The 22,418-nt window shown below is 44.9% G+C and overlaps 1 protein-coding gene across 2 annotated transcripts; it reads left to right on the top strand.

The window, feature by feature from the left end:
• The first annotated feature begins 2,085 nt into the window (after positions 1-2,085).
• Positions 2,086-13,151, top strand: LOC309691499 (uncharacterized protein). Of its 2 annotated transcripts, none has more exons than XM_082509181.1 (8): positions 2,086-2,224; positions 6,464-6,584; positions 6,724-6,847; positions 9,323-9,513; positions 9,666-9,826; positions 11,019-11,172; positions 11,448-11,575; positions 12,151-13,151. In XM_082509181.1, exons 1-8 carry the CDS (start codon positions 2,117-2,119, stop codon positions 12,859-12,861), a joined length of 1,698 nt encoding a protein of 565 aa, XP_082365307.1. In that variant the 5' UTR covers positions 2,086-2,116; the 3' UTR covers positions 12,862-13,151. The 2 variants fall into 2 exon arrangements, with proteins under 2 accessions (XP_082365307.1, XP_082365308.1); XM_082509182.1 differs by lacking the exon at positions 2,086-2,224 and adding an exon at positions 2,237-3,282.
• The last annotated feature ends 9,267 nt before the right edge of the window (positions 13,152-22,418 follow it).

Below are 22,418 nucleotides of genomic sequence, written 5' to 3'. Positions count from 1 at the left end.
CGGCTCATTCTCTGGACGTTGAGCACCGTGAAAACTATAAAATAAGAAAAAATTGATACCCGTACAGTACCCTTTGAACTATAACAATGAGCTTAAGTTAATTCAGGCAAGTTCAAACAAGTAATTCTGAGATATACAGTCACAGATTAAATAAAACAAAAGGGGTTACTTCAAACAGCATCAAGGGATTACACAGTTCAGTTAAATAAAATATAACAACAGATCATCTCTCATCACATACCTCAGTCCGCTTGCCAAGGGTGCAAAACTCCGGTAAACACTTAAACACTTCGGCCCGTTTCTCATGGGGTGCTGCTAGCTTGCATGACACACATGTCTAGCTAAAAAATAGCACATGGATGTAAGTAACGTAAATAAAGAATAAAAGGGTTTTCAGATAGCTCACAATACAAACGCAGCAACATACCTTACATTAGAAACACACTTATCATACTTATCAAAGTATTATCGTAACTTACATGGACTTTGTACAACGTATTCCTGCCGCGACAGACTGCTCTATACGCGTTACGGGGCATGCCTCTGATCACATCTGTCCTTAGTGCGACTGCGCATACAGTTCCGACAACCCCCGCAAGGATGACTTATGGTACAGATCAGCGGTTCATTACACACCTCCTCCCAGCTTCCCCGACATTAAAATACCGAACTTATAGACCCCCCACACACCCCCAACCTTTCCCCTGAACAAGCATCCTTTATAGGATGCTTGTTCAAGCATCCTATAAAGGATGCTTGAACAAGCATCCTATAAAGGATGCTTGTTCAAGCATCCTTTATAGGATGCTTGAACAAGCATCCTATAAAGGATGCTTGTTCAAGCATCCTTTATAGGATGCTTGAACAAGCATCCTTTATAGGATGCTTGTTCAAGGCTGCAGTTGGTCCAGAATGCTGCAGCTCGTCTTCTGACACGTACTAAAAGATGTGAACACATTTCCCCGGTACTTGCCTCCCTTCATTGGCTCCCTGTCCGCTTCAGAATTAATTTTAAAATTTTATTGTTGTTACAAAGCCCTGAATGGACAGGCTCCCGGGTATTTGTCTGAGCTCTTGCAGACTTATACCCCCCTTAGATCTCTTAGATCAAGTGATCTTTTGCTTTTAGCTGTACCAAGGTCGAGGCTGGTTCATAGAGGTGATCGAGCATTTGCAGTCGTAGCGCCTAAGCTGTGGAGTAATTTACCCCTACACATCAGACAGGCTCATACTGTCAATCTTTTTAAATCTTATCTTAAAACACATTTTTATTTACTGGCTTTTAATACAGCATGAGAGTTATTTGTTAATTCATATTTGGTGTTTGCTTTTAATACTCTAAGTTGTTTTATTATGTGTGTTGTATTCTTGTACAGCACTTTGGTAAACGCTCCTGTTGTAATTAAATGTGCTATATAAATAATTAAACTATTAAACTATTAAACTATATGCATGCGCGACGGGATCCCAGAGACAGCAGCTGATCCGGCGGGGTCTGGAGTCCCTACCTAAACACGGCACCCATCCTCCCCTCCTCACCCCCGAACATAACAGCCTTTCCATCCAGCTGGATCGCCGGTGTGGTGCCAGGGTTGGTATCCCCAGACGATTTGTTTCCCCTGCGTCGGGAGCGCGCACAGGGCTGTCCGAATCACGGATGAACACTATCTGTCGTTTTTAGATTTAGTTCACAAACACTTCTTATAAAGACGTATTACTGCTGAAATATTAGCGGCGTTGGCTCTTTAAACAGTAAAGTTACAGGATACAAATAAATATGAGCCACGGTGTGGAAATGATGCGCCGCGTGAGAACTTTTAATGCATCATTTTCTCCTGTAACCCACAAACACTCATCAGTGCGCGCTCCCGACGCAAGGGAAAAATTCTACCCTGGCACTCTGACACGCCCACGCGTGATGTTAACCACTCAGTTCCTACTGTGAGAGGTCCACAGTTCATCCCGATCACATTACAATAATTTAATAACATATTATTAAGATACAGAAAACTAGATCCAGCTTAAGGAAAAAAAGTCCACGGAGACCAGTGTAGAACTGTGTTGGTGTGGGAGGCTTTTACTTTGAAGGGCGTGGCAGGAAGCGGTGGTAGGTTTGATGTGGAGAGCTGAGAGGAGCCCGTCTGCGTCACAGTGTAAGGAGAGTTTCTGGGAGCTGCTCGTCTTTCTCCGAGGCTGTGGAAGCTCCGCTCCGGGCAGACAGGAGGTGAGTGACCGGGCAGAGGGCCACCGAGGCCGGCCGAGCATGTCCACGACACCGCTGTCTGTGTGTGGCTGTGTCGGTTCCGCAGGGAGCAGTGACCGGCGGGCACTCCGGGGCCGGTTTATGGTGTTTAACTACCGACTAGTACACGCGAGCAGGGGCCAGACTGTGGAGCGGACACCGACCAGCCGCGTGAAGTGATAACAACAACAATGATCATCATGATAACAATGATAATAGGGATAAGTGACTGATCAGAAAGTCAATCAGGGTGTCCGTGGTCACTGAGACTGTGTGTTGTGTTCCTCTGAACAAAGCGCTCATTAAACTAATCTGGTTTTGCCTTTTATTGTTTTAAACGTGGGAGAGTGGACAGGTTTCACCGTGGGCTCAGATTATTATATCACGATCTGTCACTCTGACAAACACCACGCTGACTAAAACTACTGTAATGCGCCAAATCACAACAACAGCGCCTTGAGGCGACTTTTGTTGTGAATTGGCGCTATATAAATAAAATTGAATTGACTTAAGTGCACGAGACTGTCCAGTTATTATTATTATTGTTGTTGTTTAGCAGCACGGTGGCGCGGTGATTAGCGCTGTTGTCGGGTCTTTCTGCGTGGACTTTGCGTGTTCTCCCCGTGTCTGTGTCCAGTCTGGTCTGTCTCAGACTGGCGACCAGTCCAGCGTGCAGGGTAACTGGGAGGCTCCAGCCCCCTGTGACCCTGACAAGGATCACCAGATGATGGATTATCGCTATTGTCACTGTTATTGTTGTTGACTGTGTTGTGAGTAGGGCTGCTCAATTAATCGAATTTTAATCACGATTACGATCTGGACTTTCAACGATCATTAAAAATGACTGAGCCGATTATTAGCCCCTCCCTCATTTATCCGCGACACCTTAAAGGCCGGTCCGTAAAAATATTGTCGGGCATAAACCGTTCGTGGCGCAAAAAAGGTTGGAGACCGCTGATTAAGAGGACCCGAGGGAAGCTCGGAAAGCTAAGCAGGAGTTATTTGGAGAGGAGAGTGACTGCCGTTGGTTGAAAAGACAGGTAAAAAAACTTCAGTGGTGTTGCACACTATGTTATATTATTTTTTAAAGTCATTGTTAACCCTTTAAAGCCGGTCAGAGCAGCACGCTCCGTTTTGTGTAACTATTTTTAAATCCCTGTAGAACCTGAACCGCGTAAGCTAGCGCAATAATTTGTTTTGCATATGGGCGATCGTGGCTCAAGAGTTGGGAGTTCGCCTTGTAATCGGAAGGTTGCCGGTTCGAGCCCCGGCTTGGACAGTCTCGGTCGTTGTGTCCTTGGGCAAGACACTTCACCCGTTGCCTACTGGTGGTGGTCAGAGGGCCCGGTGGCGCCAGTGTCCGGCAGCCTCGCCTCTGTCAGTGCGCCCCAGGGTGGCTGTGGCTACAATGTAGCTGCCATCACCAGTGTGTGAATGGGTGGATGACTGGATATGTAAAGCGCTTTGGGGTCCTTAGGGACTAGTAAAGCGCTATATAAATACAGGCCATTTCAAACACCATACAGTAAACCTTTGATGTCCTGGTGTTTCACGCTCATGAACCGTCCTCATCGTGATGTTTTCACTGAAAACAGGAACTGGGAGACTTTCACAGCGGTGCTGAGGCTCCCAGCCTCTGGACCAGACTCGGGGTCCTGAGCGTGTTTCCAGTCAGTCTGCACGGCTCCTGTTTTTGTAAAAGAACGTCAGTTTTTTCTGCAGCTGCCGTCTCGTGAACCCTGAGTAAAAAGTTCACCTTCAAACTTTAACTCTGGTTTCTAATAATGTGGTAGAAGTGATGCACGTGGGAGGATGTGAGAGTGCTGAGTACAGCAGGGCGATATTGCCACAAATATTTATCACGATATATATTTGAAAATTTGCGATAACGATATAACCGACGATATAATTGATGCGAGACAAAATACAACTCCACAACATTACTAGCGCAAAAAGACAACCTTCCATTTATTTTCACTTAAACAAGAAGCTGGTTTTTATGTACATTAAAGCTTTATAAAAATGTAACAGTGCAAATGCAAATTCCTTGCTGAAAGTTTAACCAAAAGGCATTTCCAGTAGAAATGGGCTGACATATCCTGAGCATAACCATGTATAATATCCACTGAAGTTAAAAAGAGGTGCTTTGCAACATTAAACTGCAGTGTGCAGTATGTATTTTTCGGACCATAAGGTGCACGGGATTATAAGGCACATTAAGCGAAACAAAGCAGTCAGATAAATCAAACTTTATTAAACTCATTCTTCTTGCTTCCTCCACTTCTGTAACATTGATTCATTACTGTTGAATTCTCTGCAGCTGCTCTATTCCCATGTTGCTGCAGTATATTAATGACTGACCTCGTATTGTGGATGGATTATCTCAGTTGTTCTCCTGACTGAAGTTTGGTCCGTTTACAGCATCCTGCCATGCGATTGCATTTGTCTCTAACCATCAGGAACCCTCATGTTAACTTTTATCGAGTGGAAAAAAGTTAGCGTTCATCCTCCAGCTTCACTGTGTTTATGCTATGCTAACATAGCTGTGTAGCTAGCGATCACGTAGCACATCATTATATAGCAGCTAGCCCAACTTCAGTAACCCTACAAACGTCACTGCTGTTTAGTTTCCTGTCTTCATTTATGTTGGAAGTGATAGCAGAGCTGTACGTTTGAATTTTTTCAGAAATCTCTCAGTCAGGACATGCTATATCATGCTTAGGTGGAAGCTAGCGAGCTAACTTCCTGCTAACTTCTAACTCCGTTAAATGTAATAACTTTTGTTTTCATGGATGCCTGGAAGTTAAACTTCATAGTTACACCTGGTAAAGCAGCAATGCTGATCATTTTATTAAAGATGAAAGAATTTAGACAGTTTTTAACGCTCAGTGATGCTGCAGTGTTCGTTTGACCTGAAGTATACGGAGTTTAGGACCCAGATTACTCCCAGATTTAAGAGCATCTTAGTCCGACAAATAACAACGGCCGCTTGCATGTTCTGCAAAAAAATGTGCTTTGTCGTGTATCTGACGGACAAACACCAAACCAGTTCCACATCAGAATCAGAATACTTTATTGATCCCTGGGGGAAATTATTTTTTGTTACAGTGCTCCATTTTAAACCAACATTAAGACAAGACAGGCAATACACTAACTAAGAATAGTACAATATATACATATATATACATACATACATACATAAGTCACTTATAAATAAATATTTGGAAAAGAAACATGTGTAGTTGTAGCAGCAAACAGTGTGTTAAGTGGATGCGTTGTACAGGGAGATGGCCACAGGCAGGAATGATTTCCTGTGTCGTTCAGTGGTGCTTTTCGGTAATCTCAGTCTCTCACTGAACAAGCTCCTGTGACTGACCAACATGTCATGGAGTGGGTGGGAGGTGTTATCCAACATTGTCTTTATCTTGGACAGCATCCGCCTCTCCGACACCACCTTGAGGGAGTCCAGCTCCATCCCCACAACATTGCTGGCCTTACGGATCAGTTTATTAAGTCTGTTGGCATCTGCGACCCTCAGCCTGCTCCCCCAGCATGCAACAGCATAGAGGATCGCACTGGCCACAACAGACTCATAGAAAAATCACTGAAGTTGCACCATTTTTACAAACCAATTCTGGTTCATCTGTTTCACTCAACAATCCGCCATGTGCGTATGAAAACAAAGGCACTGCGCATGCGCGCTTTACTCATATTCTATCGCTATATTTCATTTTCCTATCGTTGCCTAACATTATACCGCTATTACCGTGAACGGTATAATATGGCCCAGCCCTAGTGCTGAGGCAGCAGGGCTGGGCTCAGCGGCAGAGGAGGAAGAGGAGGAAGAGGAGAGAAGGTGCCAGACTTGCTGTGATGTCATCATTCATGCTTGATGCAACATGTTGACGATGTTGCCCACAAGTCTGAGAGTCTGTCTCTCTCTGAGCGTCCTCTCCCCTCTCTCGCCGTTTGCAGTGCGTCACTAAATGTTGTCTTTTTAGTGTTTCATCCTGTTTCCCTGCTCTCTTCCTGTGAAAAGGGGTTTTTGTCACCGCTGTCTGATGGTGGGGGTTTTCTGTCTTCAGGATGAAGCGGCTGCAGTTGGGCAACTAACTGAGTTTATGTTTAATTGACTGAAAATCTTTTCTCGAACTGAAACAATCCGAAACATTACAATCGTCTCGTCGATGAGATGTAAATGTAGATGATGTTTCGCTGCAGCTGGACCGCGTGGTGCTTCCTGGCTCTCAGCGCGTTTGCAGACGTGACGATGAATCCTGCCCACCTGTGACCATGGCCTGTCTGCCTCTGCTGCTCTGCCTCAGCTTGCTGCTGCACTCAGGTGAGTCATGTAAAAGCAGTCAGGTGTTCAAATACCGTCCTGCCCCACCCACACACAGGCTGATACCTGTCAGGTATACTTTGGATCCTCGTGACTCATCAGATTGCCTCACATATTTTCTCTTTTCTTCCTCTCGCAGAGCTCGCTCATCCGCCTCCCGCACCTGTTAACCTTTCTGTCGACTCTCTGAACTTCCGCCACGTCCTTCGGTGGAAGCCCGGCGACAACACGCCCCCTGGGACAGAGTACGGGGTCTTTGTGAGGTAATTTGTCCGCCGTCTGTCCTCACGTCCTGTCACTCTCAGCCTGGTAACATGAAGACGATGGTGCTCACATCAAACCCCAAAAAACCTCTGAGCTCTGTGGGTGATGTAGAAACGCAAAGTTCAGACGCTTGAAGGATCAAGTTCAAGCTCAGCTGTGACTCCAGGCTTTTATTAACACACACACACACACACACACACACACACACACACACACACACACACACACACACACACACACACCTGAGATAAAGGACAGGATTAAACACCTGTAAATAAAAGTGTTGCATCAGCTGCGTGTTTTTGTCAGATGCTTCCTGTCGAAGTTCAGAACACGATATTTTTTCTAAAGGAGGGTAAAAGTCCCCCCGTAGCCTGCTGGGAAATTCCACTGTTGCTTCTTCTTTTTTACCAAAAGAACGATTCAAAAATAGATTTCCTGTTTTATTTTGTAACTCACACAAGTTTGTCTGCACTTTTCTTCAGATCAAAGAAAGAAATGAAACAACAGAATAATTTCATTTTTAATTATATTGTAATTATGCAGCTATACAAAGTTAGTTAGTTACAAGTTTTTTTGTTCATATTTTATAAAATCAGAGGAAACAGCTTCATCTTTGCAGTTTATCCAGAAGAACAGATTTCATGGAGACAGACGTTCTGGTCTTTAGACCCGGTGTCGTGTCCACGTGTGACGACATCAGAAACATTCGAGCCAAACTCGTCGTGACATGGGAAACATAAGCAGCTCGTTCGTACGCGTAAATAAAAAGACAAAGTGTGCTGTGATCGTGAGACGATGGAGGATCAGGTGTGTGAGTGGGGGCGTGACCTCCATGCAGGTTTATGATGTGTGGTAAACATGAAGCAGCCCTCCCTGCTGCCTGTGATGGCGTGCACGGCGTGCTCTGTGGGACGATGAGCCGCCGTCTCTGAGCAACTGCTGCACAGAGATCAGCTGGTCCAGGCTTCAGGGAGCGCTCCTCTCAGGCATGGAGGAAACCCCTGATAACAGACGCACACAGGCTCGAGAGCTTGAACACAGCTTACAGCTGTTTTCCATTTACGCGCACACACACAAAGATGTTCTAGCACACAGATCGTGGTTATTTTGGAGTGCGTGGAGATGAAACAGGAAGTGAAAGCAGAGCGGCGGGCTGAGGTTTGTGGGGACCTCTTCAGACCAGGGTCACCAACCTCTTTGCCCTGAGAGCTACTTTAAGGGTACTGAGTACTCCGAGGGGCGACGTGTCCGACACAGAGCTCGCCTTTAATATTCTAATATTATCAATAACAGATATTAGTGTGTGTGCAGGGACGACTCACACACTGACAGTGGGAGTTCTCACAGCTGATATCTCTGTGAACATGTTTGTAGGAAACCATCAGCTGATATGTAACCATGGAGACTGCCCCACGTTTGTACACGTCCTTCATATTTGAATGAATCTTCTAACATTTGTACCGATCACCAAATCTGTTGCATTTCCATCATTTTTCACGTTTTTCTACACTGTTTGACTTTGATTGTTTGGGCCGCGTTGCTGTGGTGATGATCTCCTGCTGGTGAACCGCGACCTTTAATCTGCTCACGTTTTCAGTCAGCTTCACTGGCTCCTTCTTCTTCTTTGGTGGAATATCTGCCTGGGCGGGGTGCTTTCTCTCTCCTGGGCGGTTTGTTCACAGCGAGCAGCTGGGATGGCTCTGACGCCGTTTCAGTTTCAGCACTCATCGTGAGGGTTCGCTTTACGTTTGCAAGGTTTAACATGAATACACTGAAACTGCTCGTGGCTTCGTGTTTTTCAGCTAGTTCAGAAACTGTGTTCTTCCTCATACAGCGTCCTCGTCACCAAACCACAGTTGTGGGTCCAACGAGTCTTTATTGTCTTACAGCTAAAACGCAGCAGCATCCGGCTGCCTACCTGCATGTCTTAGAAATGATTTTCAGGTTTCACTGAGTCTTCAGAGCCGGTGTGCTGGCCTCAGGTGAGCCAGCTTCAGGCCTCAGATGGGTTTCCATCAGGATCTGAACGAGCTATCAGAGGGGATAAAACCTGTGATACGTGGTGCGTTCACTTGTCCTGTTTTAGCTCTGAAATATTGGCGTTGTGTCATATTCCCGTCTTAAGCACTCTGAATGCATCATCTTTTATCTGGAAACACGTCTACAGGCCTCAGCAGGTTAAAGGTCACAGCCTCGACAGCACGGCTTAGGTTTGAAAAGCTGCGTCTGAGCAAAGCAGCAGACTTCTGAGCTTTTTAATTAACATCTAAACTCCTCTCTTATTCATGAATGGTAACCTGACAGTAAACGTCCAATCAGAAATCAGCTTTCGTTTGAATCTAGGACCAGCTGGATTCGAGACATGAACAGCTCATCGTCGCTGTTTGAGCAAACAGTCGTAACACAAAGCAAATGTTTCTTTTACTGTTTTTGTCCTTCTGATCTAAAATGTTCTGTTTGTCATTGTTCAGTGATAATAGAAAGAAGTGGGAACAGCAATGCAACATACCAACGCAGCCCCAATGCAACCAAACATCTGGAACATCGATGCCGCTGATGCTACCAGAGTGGAACTTTCATTATTACCTGCACGTCACAGCGTTCTTCAACCAAACCTGGTCTCCGAGGTCCAAAATAATTGTGTTTGTCCCTTACAAAGAAAGTACGTCAGCATGAGCGTCTTCTGGGTTTCACACTGGTGCATTTGGATTTAAGTGTGTCCCATAATCCAGATCAGGCTTTGATTGAACTAAAATCTCTGGACTGGTTGAATCTTTACCAAAAGGTGACCGCGTGTTTTCTTCTGTTTACAAGCTAAATTAGGTCCTCCAGAGGTCTCACTGGTCGGATATGAAAACTACATCCAGATCAACATTTCACTGCCTTGGCCCGATGACCTGCCAAACTTTCCCAGTATCCAGCATTATAACGGCTTCAGAGTCTCATTTCGGATCGGAACCGATGGAGAAATCCAGGTAAGACATCCATTTCATCCCAACATCAGCGTGCAGATTTAGACCTCAGCTGGTATCTTCATTCTAGAGTTCCTTTAAACCTGTTTGAGGCTTCAGTCACACAGGCCTACAGACCATCCTGTCTCTGAGCCAGCGGTCGCTGACTGGTGTCCAGGCGCGGCTGTAAAACACATATAGTACATATACGATATAAAAATGGAAATGCAGCCAATCACACAAAGGTGCAGATTTGGCTTAAAATAACCTGGTTGCACAAATATGCACACCCTTAAACTAATACCTTGTTGCAGCACCTTTGCCTTTTATCACTCTAATCAGTCTTTTTGGGTAGGAACCTATCAGCATGGCACATCTTGATGTGGAAATATTTGCTCACTCTTCTTTGCAAAAAAAACGTCCAAATCGGACAGATTGTGAGGACATCTCCTGTGCACAGCCCTCTTCAGATCAGCCGACAGATGTTGGAATTCAGGTCTGGACTCTGTCCGGTCTCTTCCAAAGCCTCAGCCTTATTCCGGTGAATCCATTCTGTTGTTGTTCTGGATGTGTGCTTTGGGTCATTGCTGTGCTGAAAGATGAAGTTCCTCTTTATCTTCCGCTTTCTAACAGAAGGACGAAGGTTTTGTGCCAACACCAACTGGTAACAGTAGTTCATGTTTAGAAGAAAAGATCCCAGCTCACTGATTTGATCGGGGCAACAGTGCCTAAAATGTTGCAGAATTTTGCTGAGAGATCTTTTACTCTGTGGTCATCTTTCGTGAGTAGTTTTATGGACAAAACCCAGCAGGTCATTCAGTGTTCCCTTAGTGCTGATGTAAAGAGATAGCTTATGTAGGCAAGTATATTTCTCCTTTTATCAAGAAGCAAAGACAAAAAGGGGGGAAAAAGAAACAGGGCAGGGGTCGGTGGTTGAATCATCCGTCCCCACCAATGCCACAACCAAATCTACGCCCTTGCAATCACAGCAGGCTTCTGCCTAAAAGCAGGTGTCGGGTTGATTGACATGAGGAGACTTTGACTTTGAGAGTCACCTGTCAGAGCAGGTGTTGCACACCTGGTCAGGCCTCCAAAGGTGTCTTCATGGCCGCGTAGAGGTCAGAGGAGAAAACGATGCTGAGGATCACACCAGTGGGTCGTGGACAAATCCCAGATGTGATTTTAATGACACGTTTCCTCCTTCTTTGACTTGCAGACGCTGGAAACAGAAAATAAAAGTTTTACCCTTGAAAACTTAAAGAAAGGGGCGGAGTACTGCATAGAGGTGAAGCTCAACACCAGAGAACTAAACAACCATGAGCCGTCTGCCTGGAAGTGCACCTTCACCACGGCGGTGGACCAGCAGAGAGGTGAGCTGATGTGCAGCCGGTAAGGCGGGCGTTGTTGCTGAATCAGAGCATAATGAGCTGCCACAATTCATCTGCCTCCTTATCTGTGTAAATATGCAGAGGGAGTAATTACTAACACATGCCAGGGCTGCCCCTCTCGCCAGTGGGACTCCTCCCCCACCCACCTGCTCCACCCATCCCTCCCACAGCACAGCCACAAACCACACCCCTCCGCTGTACTTCGGCTGGTTCAGACGGTCGTCTGCATGGAATAATGTGTGTCTGTGTGTCTGCAGGCCTCACTTTAGGTTTGGTCATCGGCGTCCCGATGGTTGCCATCTTCATCGTCACGAGCTGCCTGCTCCTCCTCTTCTACACGGGAGTCATTTGTAAACTGAAGGAAACTGTGCCCAGAGCTCTAATTGTAAGAAATCCAGTTTCATGTGCACTCTAACACCTGTGGTTTGAGAGATTTTATAATGATGTGTTTATTTCTGCTGTGAAGTTGAACATCGCCTTCATTTCATCCATGAGCGTCTCTCAGAGGACAAAGTTCAAACGCTTTGAAGCTCCACAGTCGTAAAGCTCCTCCAGCATATTGTGATTTGCATTTCCACAGAAGGACCAAAGTCCTTCAAAGGTTAAGCAAATGAGTCAGCTGAGCTGAAAACGACTTCTGTTTTGCCCTGCTGCTCTGTGTATATCTTGCTTCAGTCTTAAATATGATCAACCTATCTCTAATAATCAGCTGTGTACCACAGGCCTTCAAGCTGGCTGTAGTTAAACCTTTACTCAAAAAGCATCTCTAGACCATCTCTAGATCCTTGAAAGAGTAGTTGTCAAACAGCTAACAGATCACAGTGACTGTCCCCAGAAAACAGCTTTGGCTGATGTGTTTGTCCTGCATACTTAGACACAGCTGTGACTCGATGATAGACATCTTCAGCAGAGTTTGCCTCTGTTCCTCCTTCTCAGAGCTTCTTTCTCTTCTCTTTGTAGACGGCTCTAACCAAAGGCTACGTCCTGGCCCCGCAGCCCACCGTCCCAGATCCCATCTCAGTTACCTCGGAGACCGGGGAGCATAACAATCACACAACATCACCTTCTGCCAACATTGACGATGTCTCAGAGGACGACGATGATGGCAACTATGTGAACAGAGCAGTGGATCTCTCCTCGGGGGAGAGCTGCTGCTGTGAGGAGCTGTCTGGCAACATGTCAACGAACAGCGAGCCAACGGCAGCACTGGACGCTGGAAGCTCAAGGTTATTTGCTAAGGTGAAAGTAACGGCGCTGCCTGCAGAGTCTGACGAAGGCCAGGTGGAGACGGAGGTGGAGGGAGCGCAGCTCTGTTTGGTGAAAGAGAGGAGTCGAAGTGGAGTCTGGGGACAAAGTCAGGACGAGGAGGTGACGAAGTCCAAAGAGGACAAGGAGGTGCGGGACATCTCCGGCAATGTCAACCTGTTCTCAGTCACCCTCGCCTCAATGGCTGCACGCGATGGAGATGAGGAGGACGTCACAGGCTTTTTGAAAGAGTCCAGCCTGGAGGGTTTACCTGCCACAGACTCACAAACTGAATCAGATCACCTGACACCTCAAGTTTTCCCGACACACACAGACCGCACTGCGAGCAGATGTGAAGGCAACAGCACGGACACGCTAACTGAAGAGGAAGAGGAGGAGTTCTCGCCCTATTTGAGAAACAGATGATACTGATGTGTGCTGCTCTGAGCGTCGATGACTCGCAGGTTCTCCTCGTGTTTGTAGACCAGCTTATTATTTGGTGCTGCAGGTCAGAAGATCTGCAAATGAACCAGCCGGATTTTCTGTGTCCGACTTTTTGACTTGTTTGACTGTGAACGTAAAACTGATGCTGCCAAATGGGGTCCAGACACTTTTTAATGTTGTTTGAAAATTAACATAAGCATTTTAAGAAAATCAAAGGAAACTGTGACATTTCTCTTTCTAATGTTCTTCATTAAATATAGATTTTAATGTTTGCTTTTCTCCTGGTTTCCATTCTCTGTACTTCATAATTAAGTATGGGTCATCTCACGCTGGGTCTCAGGAAAAAATAACCACAAACTATATCACATGACTTCTCAAAGGTACTGGGAGCCTGTCAGGTAAGCGTCCGTGCTTCCACAACATCACGTGATTCATAGCTGGACTGGCCCGGTATGCCCGGGCCCTGTTTCAGGAAGCCGGTTTAGAAAACTCAGAGTGAAAAACGATACGCAGGGTTGAGTAATCCCGAACTGTCCAACTCGGAATATTCGGTTTCAGAAAGGCTGATAACAATTAGTTCAATCAACGCGGAGTTGCTTTAACCCCAAGTGAAGCGCGCGCACGAGGATACATAAAGCCCTGATAAGCGGAGCACAGAGTAAGCGAGTCACCATGGAGACGGAGGGAAAGAAGGCGCGGTCAATGTATTTTACAGCGCTTGAGGCCGAAATTCTGATGGCAGCATATGCCGATAACATGCAAATTTTGCAGAAAAAAAGTAACACAGCCTCAGGTGCCAAAGGAAGGGAGCATGCATGGCAAAACATAGCCGACAGAGTCAATGCGTGAGTGTTAATTTAAACATTGATCGAGGGATTTCCACCCATTTAACACGTTATTTTATCATATGTTATTTTATTTGTTATTATATACATTTTATTTTGTGATGTGATGTGAGCGCAGGTGCAACCCAACAGGCCCCAAACGTTCCTGGCAGCAAGTAAAAATGAAATATAGAAATATAGTCCAAACAGGTAAGGTGTAATTGTATTATGAGCCATAGTGCTTGGTCTGTTTGTCCCATGTAAATCAATTGCAGTTAGAGGCTACATTAATTTTCTTTCTGTAAGCACTTATTGAAATTATCTGAGCACATTACAAGTACATATTTGCTTACTCTGTATGCTCAAATATGACCCGTTATAGCCAACAGAAAAAAAGCGGAGGCCCGAAAAACAGGTGGGGGTCCTCCACCACCACCACTCACAGAGGCTGAGCAGTTGGCCCTCAGCCAAAACAGTGGGCGCCCTGTGGCCGAAGGCATCTCTGCGGGGACATCCTCTGAGGCAATAACCCCGCAAGACACAAGTGCCTACATAGGGGGTAAATTCAAAATAATACATGATGTGCATACATCCTTTCTTCACAGTCACCTTTGCAGTGCTACTCATTCATTTGATAAACTCTTCACCATAATGGATTATTTTGTAGTGAAGTTATTTTCCTACTGATTTTGCCTTCCCTCAGTCTTGGTTGTCTTTGAGAGCATAATGACAATGAAGTGTAAGGTGATTGGTATGTTTGTTAATTGCCATTTGGTCCCTTGTAAGTTATAAGTGACCTGTATAAACCTCATATTCTATCAGTTGATGGTGGTGGTGTACTGCATCTGGTGCAGCCTCCTGTTGAGCCAGACCAACATGCAGTTGTGAGTAATACTCCACAGATTATATGAGTTTACAGTAGAACAGCAATGTTGTTTATTTCTTTACTACAGGAAAATAATGAAGAAACATTGACAGCTGTTACAGAGGAGGAAGCAACAGAGACACTTTATGAGGTTTACATCTTTTAATACTTTGTGTACAGGAAATACAGGCGACCAATAAAGCCAGTTGAACAAAAAACCTGTTTATTCTTCTTTCAACATGTTGAGGTGATGGGTCAAAGGAAATGATTGTGACATATGGTGTCTCTGACTGCTCTTCCATCTTGTATGTCCGTGGGAGGGTCAGGATGTTCATGGTTTGGATCACTGCTGATGTTTGGTTCAGAAGGACAGTGTTCTCCTCTAATTGTGGCAATGTTGTGAAGAATCACACATGCCACAATAATGTCACATGCCCTTTCTGGGGTGACCCTGAGTCCTTGCAGGCACTGGAACCGGGCCTTAAGCATTCCGATAGTCATTTCAATTCTGGCTCTTGTCCTGCAATTAGCCAGATTATATCGCTGCTGTGGGCCCGGTTCAGGGTCAGGGTAAGGGGTAAGCAAATAGGGTAAACATGGATACCCCCTATCACCAAGCAAGTAGCCAGTGAACTCTCCTAAGACAGAAGGATACACTTCAGTTCAAATGTCCCTGAAGCAATTGGTCTTTATATATTTTACAGTATTCTCAACTCACCATGTCCAAATTTTGTGCTCAGTGTACATTCACGGAATATTTGTGAGTCATGGACAGAGCCTGGCCACTTGGCTTCCACATTTGTGATAATGTTGGCAGCATCACATATGATCTTCACAGTGCAGAGAACACAAATTAGCATCCATTACTATAATGAAATAATTTGTTAGTTTGAAATGCTACAGGGAACTATGTACCTGTACATTGATGCTGTGGAAAGACTTCCTGTTCACATAGTCTCCTTCATTTACTGAAGGAGCAATGATTGGAATGTGAGTGCCATCTGTACAGCCAATCACGCCTGGGAACCGTGAGAATAAATGTAGAATTTAAGTAGTAGTCCAGGTATCACCACATCATACATTACGTTTTGGTCATCCTGATACCTGCAATTTTGTGGAATCCCTCTTTGATGAATCTTGTGGGTCTATGACCGGGGAACACCACAGACGAGTACAGGAGACGTTTCAGTGCAACTGTAACATTCCTGACTGCCCGACAGACGGTAGCCTTGGAAACGTGCTCAGCGTCACCAATATTATACAGAAAGCTCCCGTTTGCAAGAAACCGAAGTGCAATACAAATAATATGTAATGAACTGAGAGCATGTCCGCGATGTGTCACATGCGTAATATATGGCCTGAGGATGTTATTCAAATAAATTGTAGATTGTGCTGAAAAACGGTAACGTTCACACAGGAAATCATCAGGAAATGATAAAATGTCCGAACGCGCTCTGATCACTCTCTCCCGGCGGAGAGCTCTGCGGAGAATTTGGGCTTCACGATCTACTGGCTCTTCAAGGAAGGGACACGCCATGTCTGACACTTCCTACAGTCAGGTTTCCGACAAAGAGGCGGGGACAGTCAGGGTTAGTTGTAGTAAACCTGCTAGGGGGCAGGTTAGCTTCACGGCGTGTGTCGTCATAGTGACTCACTCAGGCTTCAGCTGAACTCGCTTTGTGAAACCGAAAACCCAGAGTTTTCGTTAACTCAGGGTGTACTTACTCAGTTTTTCCACTAAACCGGCTTCCTGAAACAGGGCCCCGATGGCGATTTTTTGTTTTTTTTTTAGGAAGGCTTTCAATTGAACTCAGTTACACAGCGATAAAAAGAAACACAAAAAATGGCAAGAAGCTGTTGTATTATCAACTGCAATAGCCGGTCGCATGACAGCCACGGAAAGCCGACGGGTAAAGAGATCGGTTGTTATCGGATTACGTCGTTGAAGAGAAATTGTTCGAGCCATGTTTCCGAAGTAACAAAGAGGCGACTGGATATATAATGAAAGGTGTTGGATTGGCCAATTGGTCATGATCGACTCTGGGCTGGACCAATTACAGCCGAGGAGGCCGGATGCACCCTCCTCCTTGTTTAGCAATCACGTGATTTTCGCGCATTGCATGCCGGGAACTCGTGGCAAAACAATCCAATGCAAGCATTTGCAGCACCGCAAAACGTTCATTCTCCGGTTCCAATGCCTTCTTGTTTTTTCTTTGACGCACAAAAAAAGGAATGTACAAAACAAAAGGAGAACAATGCCGGTCCGTACAAAGACAGACTCGACGAAAAGACAAAGAAAAGATACAAGAAAAAAATCAAAGGAGTGAAAGGGTTAGACCAAGCCTATTCAAATGGCGGCCCGCGGGCCAAATGCGGCCCAGAAGCAACCTGCGAGTGGCCCTGCCTGTGGTCCTGGCAGAAACACAGAGAAAACGCAAAAAATGAATTTGTTAATTAATTAAAAAAAAAATTAAAAATTCCTACAGCGTAGTGTAGACTGTGAATGCAACACTCCTAGTAGCCTAGCAATATTTAACCCACAATGCACCGTGATGTAAACATATTAAACAATCATCGTAATATATGATGCGACAACAGCATGTCTCTCTCACTCCAAAAGCGCAAAATTGACAATGAAAACTGTCGGTTTAACCCTGCCTGGACTGACAAATACTTATTCATTTTACCGAGTTTAATAATCTTACAACCGGAGTTGTACTACCATGGTGAGGGTCCTGTACAGCCCAAGAGAGCTGCAGCATCTTCCCTTCGTGTTTGCTTCTTGGCGAAGAAGAAAAGGCCTTTCACAGATTCTGAAACAATGAAATACTGCATGCTGGCCGTGGTGGATACGGTGAAAAGTGAGTGTGACATCTGCTATTAAAAACGTACCCCTGTAGGACAGTTCAAATATTCGTAGAATTGAAGTTCTGGCGTCAGACAAGTTTGAAATGCTGTTAGATGACCTGAAGAAAACTGATGTAATGTCTATAGCAGGAGATCACAGACAGAACTGATAATGCGTATATGTCCTTTTTTGGATGGGAAATTGCTCGGCTTACTACCGTTAGAGGGGCAAACAGCTGGCAAAATGATGTTTGAGAAGATTTAAGCTCTTTTTGAGGAAAATGGTCTGGATATGAAGCGTGTCTGTATACTTGTGACCGATGGGGCTCCATCCATGGCAGGAAAAGTGAGTGGTCAGCGAAATATTTATTTTAATTTGAAAGGGAATTATCAAAATGTTTTTGTTATTATTATTATTATTTCAAATGTGCAAAAAATAGTTTAGTTATAGCTCCCTTTTTTTTTAAATGGACCTTTTGGTGTGCATTTGTGAGAGGTCACCACCAGATTTATAGGGGAAAAGGAATAAAAAAAATACTTGTTTTTCAGTACAGTTGTTTGGGTTTGAAATTGATCATGATCTGCTGCTTACTGGCTTCAAAAAAAATATCTGGCCCAGATAAATTCCTCGGTTTGAAAATCTGGCCCAACTAACTTCGTAGTTGAATAGGCATGGGTTAGACCCTCACGAGCACACAGCGTGCTGCCCAACTTTCACCACGCTCATATTTATAATCATACGGTTCTTGGAGTGAGTGCATACACTCATGAAGTTTAGTAACTTCAGGTCACTGCAACAAGCCCAGGTACAGTTTACCGACGGATGGGTGCAGGACCTTGAAATGCACCGTGTAGAACGAAAGACCATCGTACGTATCATAAGTTTACCAGTCTCACAAATCGTCGTCATAAATACACGTTCGTTAACCGTTTATTAATAGGACCTTTGAGCTCAACGGTAATTAATTAGTAGTGGAAATAATTTCTGGTAGCATCACAGAAATGTAGCAGTGACAATAATATTGTATGCTGTAATCGTACTGGACAATTAGTGATACAAAACAACTGTTTTATCCTGTGAATAAAAGTATATGTTTTTGTCAATGTACCATAATAACAGAAGCGAAACGCAATATTGTGTCAGGACAATTCACTATTTATGCACAATAAACAAAGGAGCATAGCGCGACAATTTCTGTTCAGCGCCAGACTTGCTTGTAACCTATATCACTAATTATGTTAAGAAAAATGACGTATTAACTACTACAAAACTCTGACCTTTGTGGGAATGCTTGGAGCAGACTAACCTGTGAGCTGGAGGGTTCTGAGACGTTATATTTGGTATATCCAGACCATCCGTCGGCTCTTACTTCGGAAACATGGCTTAAAAATTTTCTCTTCAACGACTTAATCCGATAAAAACGATCTCTTTACCCGTCGGCTTCCCGTGGCTGTCATGCGACCGGCTATTGCAGTTAATAATACAACAGCTTCTTGCCATTTTTTGGGTTTCTTTTTATCGCTGTGTGACTGAGTTCAATTGAAAGCCTGCGTGCGCTAGTACCTCTTGCCACAAGTTCCCAGAATCCTTTGCGGTTTTACCCCTGAGTGACGTCACATTTTCAATCTTTATCCTGGTGGGCCGGTCTCTAGTCAAAATGCCCGGGCCGATTTTTTGTCCCAGTCCAGCCTTGACTGTAACCATGGCAACCGTAACGCTGCCGCCTAGAACGACAGAACGTAGCTGTCAAACAAAACCCAAACAGTCCTGACCCGCGACAAGATGAAACAGGAAAGTACTGCAGTGTAATCCATTTATTTCAACAAAGTAACTGTATTCTGAATACCACCTTTTTAAACGGTAACTGTAACGAATACAGTTACTCATATTTTGTATTTTAAATACGTAACGGCGGTACATGTATTCCGTTACTCCCCAACACTGTATATAATGTATATATATCATAATAATCTGACAATACTATAATATTGGCCATATTATATTTACATTACCACAGTGAGATGATTTTAGTCTCATGAACAACATCAGCTAATTGTTATTTACTAACTAATCTTAAATGACTGTTCAGTACAGAAATGAAGCCCAACAATCATGTTTACAGTCCCGTGGTCTCAGCCTCAGAGGCACAATTAACTATTCTAATTTCCAGATTTCAGTTTTTCACAACATAAAGCTTTTTTCACCAAAACCTACAGTAAATAATATAAATATATAAACAGCAGCAGCCTCAGAGAAAACATTAGAACGAGGCATCTTCAACATATGTTCATACAAGGCAGCTCAGTTTACCATAAGTTGTATGGGTGTGCATCTATTTCTGCATATTTAGCAAAAATGTGCCATTTCTTCACTCAGTGAGGTGATGGTTCAGCTTCAGCAGCAGTTTGCTCTCAAGGTTCTTTCTGTGAAGCTGTGACTGTTCAGCAGTGAACAGGAGTCCTGCATGACTGAGAAGTCTTTCACAAGCTCCAATTGCAGGAAGCTGTATTGATTTTGATCAACAGCTTCTTGATGTGAGGAACGCCATGTAATAGAGCCACACCTCCAGTGAATGGACATGAAAGGTACCTCTCCAGCTCCCCTGCTTCTGGCTTTCCTGACCCCATGGATCCATCATCTTCGTCAGTTAGGCTGCTGTTTGTGCTGGCCTCATCCAGCTCTGAGTCTAGGTGATGTCTGATGAAGTGGAGACCTGTGGAAAGATGTAAGGTTTTCAAAAGAATTAGGTCTGGTCATTATAGTGCTGTAAACACTGCCAAGCTGCAGATGTTTGTTTGGAGCTAGCCTCCAAAAGCTGGCCATACACTGTGCGATTTTTGGCCCATTTTGAGCCGATTTTTCAGTCGCGCAACAGTTTTGGGGATCGGCCAGTGTTTTGCCTTCATCGTGTGTCGTGCATCGTGTGCATGGGGTAATGAGCAGTTAACACCTCACGACCAGCTCCCAATCATCAATCGTTTGGAGCAGCACGGCAGTGCAGCGTGTGATCTGGACACGAGAGATGGAGGCACAACTTGTAGGATGAGGCAAGCTCATCTGAGTACGTAAGCGTAGAGCTGGCACCCAGGCAAAAGGAAAATAGAGCTGTATCATGTTAGAACGAGAAAAGTTTATTGTTCTAACAATATACTTTTCATGTTCGTGCAATATACCTTTCATGTTTGAACAATATAATATTTATATTGTACGAACGTGATAGTTGTGTATATTGTAATAACATGATATTATATTGTTAGAACAATGATGTTGTTCATGTTGATGTTCATCTCTAAATGTTGTGCTCGTTGGTGATCATCGTCACGTTCTGCATCTTCATGCTGATCTCGACCGGGTTCATCTGTCTGAGCCGTCGGTTCTGGTAAGTTCAGAGTCAGAGCATCACACGCTGAACACGTCACCAAAGGAAGACGATTTATTCTAGCATCTGATTCCTTCAGGTTTCAGTCGTCAGCGCTCGTGTCTGATGTTCGACCTTTGTTGTTGTTTCACAGTTTCAAAGAACGCCATCGCGATGCGTGTGACAAGTGGCTCTTATTTTGAAAGTTCAGTTGTTTTCAGTTATAAAATAAAGTTTCCATCCTGTACCCGCACCGCTAACTGGACCTGACCCTTCAGCATCCAGCAGCAAACGGGTCAGAGGTCCTGAGTTTGAGCCTTTGAAGCGAACTCGAGGACGCTGGTTCATGAGAACGTGATACGATCGTGCTGTGATAGTCACGTAGTTTCAGTCTCACTCCTGTCACTTCTCATTGCTTCATCACAGCAAAGTGTTTTCCACGCGAACAGATCCGCGTGTCTAAAGCACCAGAACGATCTCAGCAGAAATATTCCCGTTGATCTGCAGAGAACACGAGTGGGAACGTGTGAAGAGTTCTTTCTTTCTGTGGTTTCACATCTCTGTCATCTCACATCCTTTGATGCGTGTGAAGCATAAATCTGAGTGCAGATTACACCATCAGATGCTTTAACAGGACTCTAATGTGGTGGAATCGCCCAGGGTCGGGCTCTCTGCTACAGCTGGAGTCGCAGGCCAAACAGTTAACGTGCTGTTTGCTGTTTGTGGTCGAGCGGCGAGCGCTCAGCGTTTTCTGAGTAAAGACACAGGAAGAAACAGCAGCAGGTGGAAACTCTGCCAGAGCTGCGGTTGTACAAACAAAGAGAGACAGCTGCACAGACTCAGGATGCTGCTAAAGAGCTCGCGCACACAGTCAGAGCGTGCAGGCAGGATGTGCTTCGAGAGGTGAAACACAGCCATGTTTTGACAGCTCGTACCGCAGTGAAATCCCATTTGCTCCCAGTCACAGCAGCGCTGAGACCCGCTCGGCTGCTCGGTCACCGAGCCGCTAATCGCTCCGTTCATAACGTGCCGTGTTATTCCTGGTGTGGAGATGCCAGCAAACAACTTTTAATACTCCTGCATCGGCACGAGCCGTCCATGTTTAAAGCGCTCACCAGACTGAAGTGTAATGTTTGTCCACAGAGATCTCACAGTGATTCAGTTTCACAGTGTCTCACGTCCCTCTGGTCACATTTCAGACGCTTCATGATCAAAGTAATGTTTTCATATCAGGGCTGAGAGCTCAGAGCTGGAACGCAGGAAGACCCCGACCCCGGCCCGCTCTCCGTGCAGTGTTCAAAAGCTGCTTTTAAGTTTGGCTTTATTTTCTGCTTTGACCTCGAGCCTGCACTCAAACGTTGGCCACCCCTCTGAGGTGAAAGCAGAGCAGCGTTTCTGTGGTGTTGTGAGTGAGTGTTGTTTATCTGAAAGTTGAACGTCTTCGCCGTGTATCCGGGACTCCGGTGTACCCCAGGGTAGGGTTCTCGGCTCATTGTTCTTCTGAGTTTATCACAACCCGAAGCAGCAGAACGCCGGCCAGCGGCTGCTTCCTCTGTGCACAGGAAATGTTATCACATAAAAAACTGGTGAATATTTAAAAATGTGGCCTGAGGAGCCGCTGGTTCAGTTTGGCTTTGAACCCAG

This window comes from Aulonocara stuartgranti (assembly GCF_965226115.1).
Source record: "Aulonocara stuartgranti genome assembly, chromosome: 16".
Lineage (NCBI taxonomy): Eukaryota > Metazoa > Chordata > Actinopteri > Cichliformes > Cichlidae > Aulonocara > Aulonocara stuartgranti.
The sequence above is the reverse complement of the archived record's forward strand: the minus strand, read 5'-3'. Positions and strand labels throughout refer to the sequence as shown.

Excerpts from the sequence above, each read along its gene's own strand:
- LOC309691499 (XM_082509181.1), top strand. The coding sequence starts at position 2,117 with ATGTGGAGAGCTGAGAGGAGCCCGTCTGCGTCACAGTGTAAGGAGAGT. Across the intron at positions 6,848-9,322 it reads GAGTACGGGGTCTTTGTGAG|TGATAATAGAAAGAAGTGGG; the intron begins GTAATTTGTCCG and ends GTCATTGTTCAG. Across the intron at positions 11,173-11,447 it reads GGCGGTGGACCAGCAGAGAG|GCCTCACTTTAGGTTTGGTC; the intron begins GTGAGCTGATGT and ends GTGTGTCTGCAG.